General features: G+C 45.1%; 1 protein-coding gene across 1 annotated transcript; it reads left to right on the forward strand.

Annotated features, from left to right (window-relative positions):
• The first annotated feature begins 8,810 nt into the window (after positions 1-8,810).
• On the forward strand, positions 8,811-10,421 carry LOC142245380 (E3 ubiquitin/ISG15 ligase TRIM25-like). Its single transcript, XM_075318037.1, has one exon. It carries the CDS (start codon positions 8,841-8,843, stop codon positions 10,407-10,409), a length of 1,569 nt encoding a protein of 522 aa, XP_075174152.1. The 5' UTR covers positions 8,811-8,840; the 3' UTR covers positions 10,410-10,421.
• Positions 10,422-14,263: the final 3,842 nt, after the last annotated feature.

Genomic DNA, 14,263 nt, shown 5'->3' on the forward strand with positions numbered 1-14,263 from the left:
AGGGCGGGTGAGTGCGTGTGAAGCTGGCGTAGCGATAATTTTCGCTACGCCAGCTATCACACGATATCGTACCTGCGACGGGGGTGGGGACTATCGCGTGCGACATCGCAGCATCAGCTTGCGATGTCGCAACGTGCAAAGCCCGCCTTAGTGTTCCTTTGCTGTCCTGCTACCCACAGCACCCGTGCATTATACCCACCTGCCCATTTTTGCCACGCTATTTTATTTGACCAAAGAGCTGACACTTTTTGTGCCATCCTAAAAGTGTCTGGAATACTACGTTAGTGTCCCTTTGCTGTCCTGCTACCCACAGCACCCGGGCATTCTACCCAACTGCCCATTTTTCCCACACAATTCTAATTGCAAACTGTGCTGCCACTGTTAGGGGCATATTAAAATTGTCTGGCATAGTCAGTGTTGATTCTTCAGCTGTCAATAAAGCTAGACCACCTCTGTAATCTACAGCACCTCTCCATTTTTGCTACCACATTTTAAGTGTCCAATCTTTTCGCTAACAAAATGAGTGGCAAAAGGACAGATGCTGGTGGAAAGGGGAACAGGCGTGTTGGAAAAGGAAAAAAAGTTTGTGTCCGTGGGGTAGGTGGGAAAGCTACATTAACATCTGCTGAAGAAATGCCATCTTCCAGCAGAAGTAAGATGTCTACTACTTTCCGTGGACAATCCGATGTGCTTCCTTTTTTACGGAACCGAACAACTGTAACAAAGGTAGATGATGCACAAAAAAAGAACAAGCTTGAATGGATCTCAAGTGCTCCAACAAGTGGCCTCTCCTCCACCTCAACTTCAACATCCAAAAAACAACAGTCCTCTGAGTTGTCATCCCAATCGCACTTGCTTTCTCCCAGCTCTCAAGTCTCCACCCGCCCTGAAGAGTATGGTGTAACAGAGATGGCTGAGTCTGCAGAGCTGTTCAGTCACACTATAGCCTGGGAATCAGAGGTCTGTTGCCAAGCTACAGTGAGTACAGACCAGGAAATGGTCTGCAGTGATGCCCAGAAGCTTTGTGAGTCTGATTCAGGCCTTGATGACCAAGTTTCTGAGCATAATGTAGACCCTCATTCCCAAACTGTAACACCTGTTGGTAGAGACAATGAGGAACATACTGATGACGATGAGACGCAGATACCAGATTGGGATGACAACTTAACTTGATAATGAAGTTCTAGATCCCACTTACAATCCTCTGTATGTCGAAGTTCCTCCACTGCTTCTGCCTCCTCAACCTCATCTGGGTCCTCCACCTCCGCCCAAAGCCTGTGTGGTCAGGCCACCCGCGTTGTAACTGTGCACAAGGAATCCCACACACCTCCTTACTATGCTGGCAGCAGAGCTCAACGGCATCAGGCGGTCTTTACGTTGAAATGTCTGGGAAATAAGAGTCACACAGCTGAGGAGTTGTGGTCAGCTCTGCACTCGGAGTTTCGTAAATGGTTGTCTCCACTCAACCTGCAGCCAGGTAAGGCCGTGTGCGACAATGCTGCAAACCTGGGTGCGGCCCCTCGCCGGGGCAAGGTGACACACGTGCCTTGTTGTTATTGTTAGTAGTTTTTCGTTTGTGAACCCTCCCCACCACACCTATTGCCAATCCATATAATACGCATAAATAGCTTGGGTCTCAGCTTCCCATACACGGTAAGTTTTTTAACTGCATGAGAGGACACACACAGGCTAGGGACCCCAACGTAGAGAAATACTTTGGCGTAGTGTTGGGGCTCTATTGCATTGATCAATTCAGTAGCTAAATTTCTCTTGATTCATATATTCATGGCAGTAATGCAGATTCCATTTTTCACATTTTCACTCTTCATATAGCTATTGGATTTTTCAAGTCAGTATTCACACAGCAGTTTCTGCTATTCCATGTATTCCCCTTACATAGTCACTGGTGTGCATACCTTATCTCCCCATAGTGATGTTTTTTTAGGTTTTTTGCACCCAGTTCAGACTTAGAATGGTGTTCCAAACGTTATTCGTTATTGTTAGTAGTTTTTCGTTTGTGAACCCTCCCCACCACACCTATTGCCAATCCATATAATACGCATAAATAGCTTGGGTCTCAGCTTCCCATACACGGTAAGTTTTTTAACTGCATGAGAGGACACACACAGGCTAGGGACCCCAACGTAGAGAAATACTTTGGCGTAGTGTTGGGGCTCTATTGCATTGATCAATTCAGTAGCTAAATTTCTCTTGATTCATATATTCATGGCAGTAATGCAGATTCCATTTTTCACATTTTCACTCTTCATATAGCTATTGGATTTTTCAAGTCAGTATTCACACAGCAGTTTCTGCTATTCCATGTATTCCCCTTACATAGTCACTGGTGTGCATACCTTATCTCCCCATAGTGATGTTTTTTTAGGTTTTTTGCACCCAGTTCAGACTTAGAATGGTGTTCCAAACGTTATTCGTTATTGTTAGTAGTTTTTCGTTTGTGAACCCTCCCCACCACACCTATTGCCAATCCATATAATACGCATAAATAGCTTGGGTCTCAGCTTCCCATACACGGTAAGTTTTTTAACTGCATGAGAGGACACACACAGGCTAGGGACCCCAACGTAGAGAAATACTTTGGCGTAGTGTTGGGGCTCTATTGCATTGATCAATTCAGTAGCTAAATTTCTCTTGATTCATATATTCATGGCAGTAATGCAGGTTCCATTTTTCACATTTTCACTCTTCATATAGCTATTGGATTTTTCAAGTCAGTATTCACACAGCAGTTTCTGCTATTCCATGTATTCCCCTTACATAGTCACTGGTGTGCATACCTTATCTCCCCATAGTGATGTTTTTTTAGGTTTTTTGCACCCAGTTCAGACGTAGAATGGTGTTCCAAACGTTATTCGTTATTGTTAGTAGTTTTTCGTTTGTGAACCCTCCCCACCACACCTATTGCCAATCCATATAATACGCATAAATAGCTTGGGTCTCAGCTTCCCATACACGGTAAGTTTTTTAACTGCATGAGAGGACACACACAGGCTAGGGACCCCAACGTAGAGAAATACTTTGGCGTAGTGTTGGGGCTCTATTGCATTGATCAATTCAGTAGCTAAATTTCTCTTGATTCATATATTCATGGCAGTAATGCAGATTCCATTTTTCACATTTTCACTCTTCATATAGCTATTGGATTTTTCAAGTCAGTATTCACACAGCAGTTTCTGCTATTCCATGTATTCCCCTTACATAGTCACTGGTGTGCATACCTTATCTCTCCACTCAACCTGCAGCCAGGTAAGGCCATGTGCGACAATGCTGCAAACCTGGGTGCGGCCCCTCGCCGGGGCAAGGTGACACACGTGCCTTGTATGGCTCACGTTTTGAACCTTGTTATCCAGCAATTTTTCACCCACTATCCCAACCTAGATGGGCTTCTGCACAGGGCACGGTCACTCTCTGCTCACTTTCGCCGTTCAACCGCCGCAGCTGACCGACTTGCATCGCTGCAGAGGTCTTTCGGCCTGCTGGTTCATCGCCTGAAATGCGATGTGACGACACGCTGGAATTCGACTCTCCACATGTTACAGCGACTGTGGCAGCACCGCCGAGCCCTGGTGCAATACGTTATGACATATAGCCTGGGCCAACGAGATGCAGAGGTGGGGCAGATCACGCTGATGGAGTGGTCTCAGATCAAGGACCTATGCACCCTTCTGCACAGCTTCGACATGGCGACGAATATGTTTAGCGCTGACAATGCCATTATTAGCATGACAACGGAAGGGCTAACAAGATCTACAAGGACCAGACGTTCATCATCACCAAGGCGGCAGGCATGGGACAGTGGGGGAGAGGGATTAACAAGGGCGCATGGTAGCAGCCAAACTGTTTAGGAAGGGGCAGGAGCCCATGAAGAAATGGAGGACGAACTGTCGATGGGCATGGAAGACTCAGCTGATGAGGGAGACCTTGGTCAAATTTCGGTTGTTCGAGGTTGGGAGGATATGTCAGAGGAAGGCAGCATGGTTATCACCTCGCCGCCACCAACACAGCAAGGACTTGGTCCGCAGGGATGCGCAAGACAGATGAGTGCCTTCTTGCTGCACTACCTTCAACATGACCCTCGGACTGTCCGAATTAGAAGTAATGATGACTACTGGCTTGCCACACTCTTAGATCCCCGATACAAGTCCAAGTTTTGCAAAATAATTCCAGCCATAGAAAGGGACGCACGTATGCAGGAGTATCAGCAGAAGCTGTTACTCGATCTTAGCTCGGCTTTTCCACCAAACAACCGTGCAGGTGCAGGGAGTGAATCTCCCAGTTGTAACTTGACAAACATGGGACTGTCTCGTCATCAACAGTCAAACCGTACCAGCAGCACCGTATCTGGTGGTAACAGCAGTTTTATTGAATCGTTTCATAATTTTTTAGACCCTCCTTTGCAAGGCCACCAGAGACAACAAGTCTGACACATAGTCAACGGCTGGAGAGGATGATACAGGAGTATCTCCAAATGAACATCGATGCCATGACTTTGCAAATGGAGCCTTGCTCATTTTGGGCTTCAAATCTTGAAAAATGGCCAGAGCTCTCCACTTACGCCTTGGAGATTTTGTCGTGTCCAGCTGCCAGCGTTGTCTCTGAATGTGTCTTCAGTGCTGCTGGGTGTGTGCTGACAGATAAGCGCACGCGTCTGTCCAGTGACAATGTGGACAGACTAACGTTCATCAAGATGAACAAGTCATGGATCAGCAAGGACTTTGCTACCCCTGTGTCATCCTGGGGAGAGTAAAGGCTTGTGGATTTGGATTGTGCTTGATGCAAGTCAACATGTGAAGTTTACAACTGGGGCACAAGTGATGCCACTGATGTGGTGTCTGTGGGGCCCAATTTTTGGAAAAAAGGGAGACTCCGCTTGGAGTCCCCTTGCTGTGTTTTTAAAAATGATCCAAGATGAACAAGTCATGGTTCAGCAAGGACTTTGCTACCTACCCCGGTGTCATCCTGAAGACAGTTAAGGCTGGCGTATCTTTGAATGTGCTTGATGCAAATCAACAGGTCAAGTTTGCAACTGGGGCACAAGTGATGCCACTGAAGGGGGGTGTGTGGCCCAATTTTTGGAAAAAAGGGAGACTCTGCTTAGAGTCCCCTTGCTGTGTTTTACATGATTTTAGAAGGGCGTGCCATGCCTATATCTGTGTCTCCTCCTCTTTTTCCTCGTCCAGCTGTTTTGTTTTCGCATGAGTATATGTCCTTGTCACTTTCCCATGTGTTTGTGGTATGTTGTGAGTTGTTTGTCACCTTTTGGACACCTTTGAAGGTGTTTTCTATGTGTTTTTATGTGTTTGCCTCCCATTGTTTTCAATGGGGTTCGAGAGGTTCGTCAAGCGGTTCGTCGAACGGCGCCTCGAACGGAGCCTTCAGAGGCTCGCTCATCTCTAGTAACCGCAGTCCTCCATGCTGAAACATCAGTGTCTTACAGACACATAGTAGTAGAATGATTAGAAATAGAGTGTTCTGCTCCTCCTCGCATTGTTCCTTTCAATTGTATTGGCATCTGTGATGGTGATGCCGATATAAATGAAAATACGATCGTCGGCAGGAGGTCCACGGGGCCACAGTGACTCACGGGCCCAATCTAGACAGCTCACTAGTGAATCATCTAGAATGGAGTGGCAAAAATGAGGTGCTCAAAATATCCACTCTGATCTAGACGGCTCACTGCTGAATCACCTAGAACAGAGTGGCTAAAATGAGGTCCTCAAAAAATCCACTCTGATATAGACGGCTCACTACTGAAGCAGCTAGAACGGAGTGGCTAAAATAAGGTCCTCAAAAAATCCACTACGACACAATGTGGATATTATGAGGACCTTCAGCTGTGCTCTGTTACGTTTTTTGCTTTGAGGCTCCTCCCATTATTCGAAAAAATCAATTCCAGTCACCTCAGTACCAAATATACATAATGTAGTGGCTAAAATGAGGTCCTCAAAAAATCCACTCTGATATAGACGGCTCACTACTGAAGCAGCTAGAACGGAGTGGCTAAAATGAGGTCCTCAAAAAATCCACTACGACACAAAGTGGATATTATGAGGAATTTCAGCTGCGCTCTGTTACGGTTTTTGCTTTGAGGCTCCTCCCACTATTAAAAAAAATCCATTCCAGTCACCTCAGTACCAAATATACATAATGTAGTGGCTAAAATGAGGTCCTCAAAAAATCCACTCTGATATAGACGGCTCACTACTGAAGCAGCTAGAACGGAGTGGCTAAAATGAGGTCCTCAAAAAATCCACCATGGCACAATGTGGATATTATGAGGACCTTCAGCTGTGCTCTGTTACGTTTTTTGCTTTGAGGCTCCTCCCATTATTCGAAAAAATCAATTCCAGTCACCTCAGTACCAAATATACATAATGTAGTGGCTAAAATGAGGTCCTCAAAAAATCCACTCTGATATAGACGGCTCACTACTGAAGCAGCTAGAACGGAGTGGCTAAAATGAGGTCCTCAAAAAATCCACTACGACACAAAGTGGATATTATGAGGAATTTCAGCTGCGCTCTGTTACGGTTTTTGCTTTGAGGCTCCTCCCACTATTAAAAAAAATCCATTCCAGTCACCTCAGTACCAAATATACATTATGTAGTGGCTAAAATGAGGTCCTCAAAAAATCCACTCTGATATAGACGGCTCACTACTGAAGCAGCTAGAACGGAGTGGCTAAAATGAGGTCCTCAAAAAATCCACTATGACACAATGTGGATATTATGAGGACTTTCAGCTGCGCTCTGTTACGGTTTTTGTTTTGAGGCTCCTCCCACTATTCAAAAAAATCCATTCCAGTCACCTCAGTACCAAATATACATAATGTAGTGGCTAAAATGAGGTCCTCAAAAAATCCACTCTGATATAGACGGCTCACTACTGAAGCAGCTAGAACGGAGTGGCTAAAATGAGATCCTCAAAAAATCCACTACGACACAATGTGGATATTATGAGGACTTTCAGCTGCGCTCTGTTACGGTTTTTGCTTTGAGGCTTCTCCCACTCTTCGAAAAAATCCATTCCAGTCACCTCAGTACCAAATATACATAATGTAGTGGCTAAAATGAGGTCCTCAAAAAATCCACTCTGATATAGACGGCTCACTACTGAAGCAGCTAGAACGGAGTGGCTAAAATGAGGTCCTCAAAAAATCCACTACGACACAATGTGGATATTATGAGGACTTTCAGCTGCGCTCTGTTACGGTTTTTGCTTTGATGCTCCTCCCACTATTCAAAAAAATCCATTGCAGTAACCTCAGTACCAAATGTACATAATGTAGTGGCTAAAATGAGATCCTCAAAAAATCCACTCTGATATAGACGGCTCACTACTGAAGCAGCTAGAACGGAGTGGCTAAAATAAGGTCCTCAAAAAATCCACTATGACACAATGTGGATATTATGAGGACTTTCAGCTGCGCTCTGTTACGGTTTTTGCTTTGATGCTCCTCCCACTATTCAAAAAAATCCATTCCAGTCACTTCAGTACCAAATATACATAATGTAGTGGCTAAAATGAGGTCCTCAAAAAATCCACTCTGATATAGACGGCTCACTACTGAAGCAGCTAGAACGGAGTGGCTAAAATGAGGTCCTCAAAAAATCCACTATGACACAATGTGGATATTATAAGGACTTTCAGCTGCGCTCTGTTACGGTTTTTGCTTTGAGGCTCCTCCCACTATTCAAAAAAATCCATTGCAGTCACCTCAGTACCAAATGTACATAATGTAGTGGCTAAAATGAGGTCCTCAAAAAATCCACTACGACACAATGTGTGAAATTATAAGCACTTTCTCGGCTGCGCTCTGTTACGTTTTTCGCCGTGAGGCTCCTCCCACTCTTCAAAAAACTGAATTTCAGTCACCTCAGTACCAAACTGTACAGAATGAAGGCTACAGAGAGATCCTCAAAAAATCCACTCTGATCCAATATGGTAAGTTATGAAGACTGTCAGCTGCGCGGTTCCGTTTTTCGTTGTGAGGCTCCGCCCACTCTTTCAATGTCAGTCCTGCGGCCATGACTTGTGGAAATACGGTAAAATTAAAATTCCAGCAAAACTGAACAATCAGCGCTGTGTGTAATTATTTATATTGTAAAAAATAATAATAAAATGTAAGTTATAATAATAATGAAAATAAAAATTTGCCCTTTGGAAAAAAATAATAAATATAACAGTGTGAGCATCTAATAAATAAAAACATGAAATCATTCCAATTATAAATCTGATTCCAGCCCCTGCTGTAGAAACTGAACTGTGCTATATGGAGAAAAGATCACAGAGATCATCAAAAAATCAACTCTGATCTAGCCACCTCACTGGTGAAGCAGCTAGAACGGAGTGGATAAAATGAGGTGACCAAAAACATGTGACTACAGCAAGGCCTCAAGAAATCAACTCTGATCTAGTCACTTCAGTACTGAGCCGGCTAGATCAGAGTTGAAAAAATGAGGACCACAAAAAACCCACTCTGATCTAGACACTTCAGTAGTGAGCCGGCTAGATCAGAGTGAAAAAAATGAGGCCTTAAAAAATCAACTCCGATATAGCCGGCTCACTACTGAAGCAGCTACATCAGAGGAGCACAAAAAATCAACTCTGAACTAGACGCAACCCTGCCGCTTCCCGCCCACAGATCTGCACGGCACTGAGGAGGCCCCGCCCCTTCCGGTGACATCATGATTTCATGAAATCACTCCTCCCCCTCAAAAAATCAACTCCGATCTAGCCTCTACCCTTGGGTGTTACCACTCCGCCCTCCTCAGATATAGAAGCCTTTGAGCCTCCACTTTCTGAGCTTTCACCCTACAATGGCGTCTGCTGAGCTGAGAGAGGAGCTGAACTGCTCCATCTGCCTGAGCCTGTACACAGAGCCTGTATCCCTGAGCTGTGGGCACAACTTCTGCAGCTCGTGTATTGTGAGCGTGCTGGACGCACAGGAGGCGGCTGGAGTGTATCCCTGCCCGGAGTGCAGGACAGAATATCCGGAGCGTCCGGCCCTGGAGAAGAACCGGAAGCTGAGGAACATCGTGGAGCGCTTCGTATCTGCTCAGCCCAACATGGCGGAGCCCAGAATAACCTGTGCTTACTGCGATTCCCCCACCGCGGCTGTAAGAACGTGTGTGCAGTGTGACAACTCCCTGTGCGCCAAACACCTAGCAGCCCACAATAAGACGATGGATCACATACTATTAGAGCCAACTCGCTCACTTGGCAACAGAAAATGTACGCTCCATAAGAAGGTTCTGGAGTATTTCTGCCCGCAGGACGCGGCTTGCCTGTGCGTGTCCTGCTGCTTGGTTGGAGAACACCGGGGACACCTGGTGGAACTCTTAGATGAGGCTTCTGAAAAGAAGAAGGAGAAACTAAGGGAATATCTGGATGATCTAATCCCAAAAAAAGCAAAAATTCAGGAGAGAGTCGAGAATCTGCAGTCTGATAAGAGGAGCGTCCATAAGAAAGCCTCTGATAAGAAGAAAAACATCAGCAAGATATTTAAGGACATTAAGAAGCAGCTAGAAACGGCAGAAGCTAAAGCGCTGAGTGAGGTCTCCAGGCAGGAGAAGAAGATTGTGTCCCAGATATCGCATCTGATCAAGAAGTTGGAAATAAAGGAGGATGAGATGTGCAGGAAGATGCATTATGTGGAGGAGATGTGTCGTGTCACTGATCCTATAAGACTCTTACAAGAAAGTGACACTACTACATCTAGTCATGTAGATGATGAGGAGTCGGACACAGGGGATGATGAGGGAGAGGTCAGTTTTGAGGAGGATCTGGATGAGGTTCTGATCTCGTTGACGTTACACCGATCCCTGAAGGATATTGTCACCGATGTAACATCCCAGCTTGAGATTCAAGTTCCAGATATATTGCTGGATGTGGACACTGCTTCTAAGTTTATACAGTTGTCAGATGATCTGAAAGTGGCATTCTCTTCAGAAGAACAGAACAGACTGGAATCTCCAGGAAGATTTCTGGACTATACCCAGGTGTTAAGCAGATGTGGCCTCATCTCAGGAAGACATTACTGGAAGGTGGAGTGGAACCAGATTGGAGAAATGGAAGTCGGAATGACCTATCCCAGTATAGAACGGGAAGGAGAGGAGTCTAATACTAGACTTCATGATAAATCTTGGTGTCTGTGTATGTCTAATGAAACATATGAAGTATGTCACAACTCGGAAACATTAACCCTAAGTGTAAAGTCAACATTCCCAATAATTGGAGTCTTCTTAGACTATGAGGCAGGGTGTCTGTCCTTCTATGATCTAAGGGACCAAATCAGGCACTTGCACACCTTCACTGCCTCCTTCACCGAACCTCTACATGTCGCCTTCTATGTGGATGATGGAGCGTCTGCTACAATAACAAGCTGAGGCTGGTGCCGTCCACGTCACATTTATAACTACGTTATTTCTTGTTACAATGATACATCGATAAAGGAAGTTAGCAATGTCCTCTAATGATATAATGTATGTGGTGTTTTTCATGGCAGAATTTGTCCTATGGTATATTTTTTTTTTCTTTCCCGGACATTATTTGCAGAATACATGATTGAGCCAAATGGAAATATTAGTATGTGAATTGTCCTGAGATTGGTCATTGGTCACATTGGGCATTGTTCACATTAAACGATTAATCCTATCTGAAAGAGTGGAGTGCTGATACATACCTGGGACATGTCATTAGTGTCTGTGGACTTGAATCTGATCCAGAGACTGAAGGGGCTGCATCATTTATTTATTGTAGCCTCTGGCACATCGGAGCTCTAGACTCCCATGGTGCAGGGGGTTGCTGTAGGGTCACAATGGGGTGGGGGGGCATATCAGGTGGTCAGGAGCACTATGCAAGGTGAACAGGGTAGGCACAGAGCACTATTGCCCCTTCAGTTTTGGGATGTGCAAGATCCGCACCAATTAGAAATCAATGTCATATTCTATCTATATATTACTGTGGGAAAACCACTATGTATCTACGGCAGCTTGAGATAACGGTTGTGATCAGTTTGTCTATCAATTATTAATTTAGTAGACCAGTGTTTCCCAATCTCGAGTGCTCACAGCCCCCAACAGGTCATGTATTCAGGATTTCCGTGGTATTACATAGGTGATGATAATGATTCCATCATCTGTTCACTGCTAAGGAAATCCTGAAAACATGAACTGTTGGTGATCGTGAGGACTGGAGTTTGGGAAACATTGTGATATGCATAGTACTGAACTTAAAGGGGGTTGTTCACTACTTAGCACTAGTGGCCACATCGATATAATGTCCGAAACAAGGCTTCTGTCAAATACTTTGTGTTGGTAATAGTGCCTCTGAGCGACACTATTGCGGTCCACTCATCCCCATTGCGTGACCCTCGGGTTCCGTGACCTCTGAGATCCAGTGATATCACATTAGCTGAGGCGGGCTGTAGTCTCCGTGAGTGACTGGGCTGTGGGCAGAGCTTTCCCGCACATCATTCATCAGTCCTGCTTGCGGCGCTCTGCAGTGAAGGAGCGCGCGTGCGATGCTGGGCTGTAATGAGCGGTGAAACTCCGCCCACAGCCCAGTTGCTCACAGAGACTGAAGCCGCCTCGGTGATGTCAGGTCAACTGGAAGTTGACGTAACATCATCATCGGATCTCAGAGGTCACGGATCCTTGGGGGTCACCTCATGGGGATGAGCCATCTGCAATAGTGCTGCTTAGAGGCTGAATTGGCTGAACAAAGTATTTGAAAAAAGCCTTCCCTATCAGTTTTACAAGGATATGGCCACTATTAGAGATTAGTGAACCACCCCTTTAACTATGTTCTTATTCCTGGAAACAACTTTTAAAATTTAAGACAAATCCTCGTTTTAAAAGAAGTGTTGCCGGGGGAAGAGCAAATATCCATTTGAAACTTTTGGGGTTAAAGGAGGAAATCCGGTTCCTTGACTTTGGACAGAAAGCTTTTAAATCTGTAGGAAGGAGTGCTGCTTACAGGTACTGATTATTTTACAGTGGGGGTGGTAAAATGTTGAGCCCTAATAGACTTTGGCACCCCGGAAGCCGCCACTGCAGCCCTGGTTTCCTTGCTGTACCACTGCCCACAAGAGGCGGACGCACAGGGGCCTAGGGATGTCAGAGGGCCCATTTCTACCTCCAAAGAAGGAATAATTGTGCATTTTGATAAATTATGTAACTAAAAAGGGCCCCCATACTGTTTTACACAGGGGCCTTATTCTGTCTGTGTGCGCCAGTGCCCACAGTAGATGCTGTTTGTATCCCTGTGGTAGGTACGCCAGTGCACTTGATAATTGTCTCAAGCACAGAACTGAAATATAGTAGACGAATTGGATGAGATTAACCTCACAAGCTGGAGAAAAAAAAATCATAACTTGCCAATGCCTGACACTTCACTCCTAGCACTGCCAAGGCCTCCGCCGGTCTCTTTTATATGATTACTGCAGTCAATCATAGGATGTAGAGAATCCATCTTTGTACATGTCGTTCCTGACATGAACACCTGACTGCTGCAGCCAATCATTAATTGCTGCAGCCAATTGCTAATTGAATTCTTCACCCAATACAGAAAGAAATTGGCTGCAGTGACCACATGATCGTCATCATCTGAAGAGGAAGACCGAGACTGGCAGGAACCTGGGCAGCGTTTGGAAAGCAGCAGCAGGAGGAAATCTGTAAGGCTAAGTTCACATTTCCGTTGTTTTGCATCAGTCACATGCGTTGCTTGACGCATGTGACTGATGCGTTGTACAACGGATGACAATGGTGACAAAGAAAAGAATTTCTTTGTTGGACTCCGTTGTGTGCGAGGGGGCGGAGTTCGGGGGGCGGAGCTGAGGACGTCAGTGCCGCGGTCTGCATGGCTGGGGACAGGTGAGTGAGTGAGTGTGTGTGTGTGTCTATATGCGTGTGTACATGCGGAGTGCGGGAGGGGGCAGAGCGCGAGGGGGCAGAGCTGAGCAGGGCCGTGGAGCTGAGGACGTCAGTGCCGCGGGGACTGCAGGCCTGGGGACAAGTGAGTGTGTGTCTGAGTGTACACATGCGGAGTGCGGGAGGGGGCGGAGCCGAGTGGGGAAGTGTCGGCCTCCTTGCACATGTATCCAGGGTAAATATCGGGTATAAGCAAAGCACTTTTTGCTTGGTTACCCGATAGTTATCTTGGATAGCAGTGTACACCGCTTAGCGCTGGCTCCCTGCACCCGTAACCACTGTAAATATCGGGTAACTAACCAAAGCGCATTGCTTGGTTACCCGATGTTTATCCTGGTTACGGGGGCGGGGAGCCAGAGAGCGCATACGCAGCGAAATCCTACGGATCGTGCTGCTCAAAAAACGTTACAGGCTGCGTTGCGCCCGGCGGTCAGTTAAAAAACGACTGACCGCGACAGAGCGGATGCAACACAGCATCATCAGTCACAATCCGTCACTAATAGAAGCCTATAGGGAAAAACAGGATTCCTGAAAAATATTTTGCAGGATACCGTAATTCCTCAAGGCTACGGATTGTGACTGATGCAAAACAACGGAAGTGTGAACTTAGCCTAAGACATCATTCACATGTCAGTATTTTTGCATCAGTGTTTGTATGCCAAAGCCAGGAGTTGGGAACTTACAGAGAAAAACTATATTTGAAAGATTGATTCCTGTTCCTTGGTTTGGAGACGGTCCTGGATTTGGCAAATACTGATGAAATATTGGTGTGTGAATGAGGCCTTAGCGAGTATGACTTTTTTTTAAAAAACAAATTTGAGCATGGTGGGATGTTTAAACTGTATATTAAAAAACAATCTCAAAATTTTTTATAATAAGTACAGTTTGGAATTTTTAGTGCTGAAGTGCACATTTAGTGCTGGATTTTTGTTTTTTCTATATTAAAAAACAAGTAGCAAACAGCTTAGTTACTATTATACTTTGAACTTGTTTTTTGAAGGTTCTTTACTTTTTCAATGGATCCTTATTATTTAGAATATTTGATAATCCAGAAAACCACAGGATCCATTCCTACCAGTTCCAACACATTAGGGGATTGGTGAAAATGCTGTTCTTTAATATATGGCTATTTGCACATGAGGCGTTTTTTCATGCATTTTTCCTAGCTTATTTTAATTAATAAAAGCATCCCAGTAAAGTCTGAGAATTGTGACTTTCTGTGCACATGCTGCTTCTTTTTTCCTTGCAGATTTTGTTGCTAAAAAAAAAGTCAATTGTTTGATTTTTTTTTCTCTGCGTTTCTATAATCC

The sequence above is a fragment of the Anomaloglossus baeobatrachus genome, chromosome 7, assembly GCF_048569485.1.
Source record: "Anomaloglossus baeobatrachus isolate aAnoBae1 chromosome 7, aAnoBae1.hap1, whole genome shotgun sequence".
In the NCBI taxonomy this organism is placed as follows: Eukaryota; Metazoa; Chordata; class Amphibia; order Anura; family Aromobatidae; genus Anomaloglossus; species Anomaloglossus baeobatrachus.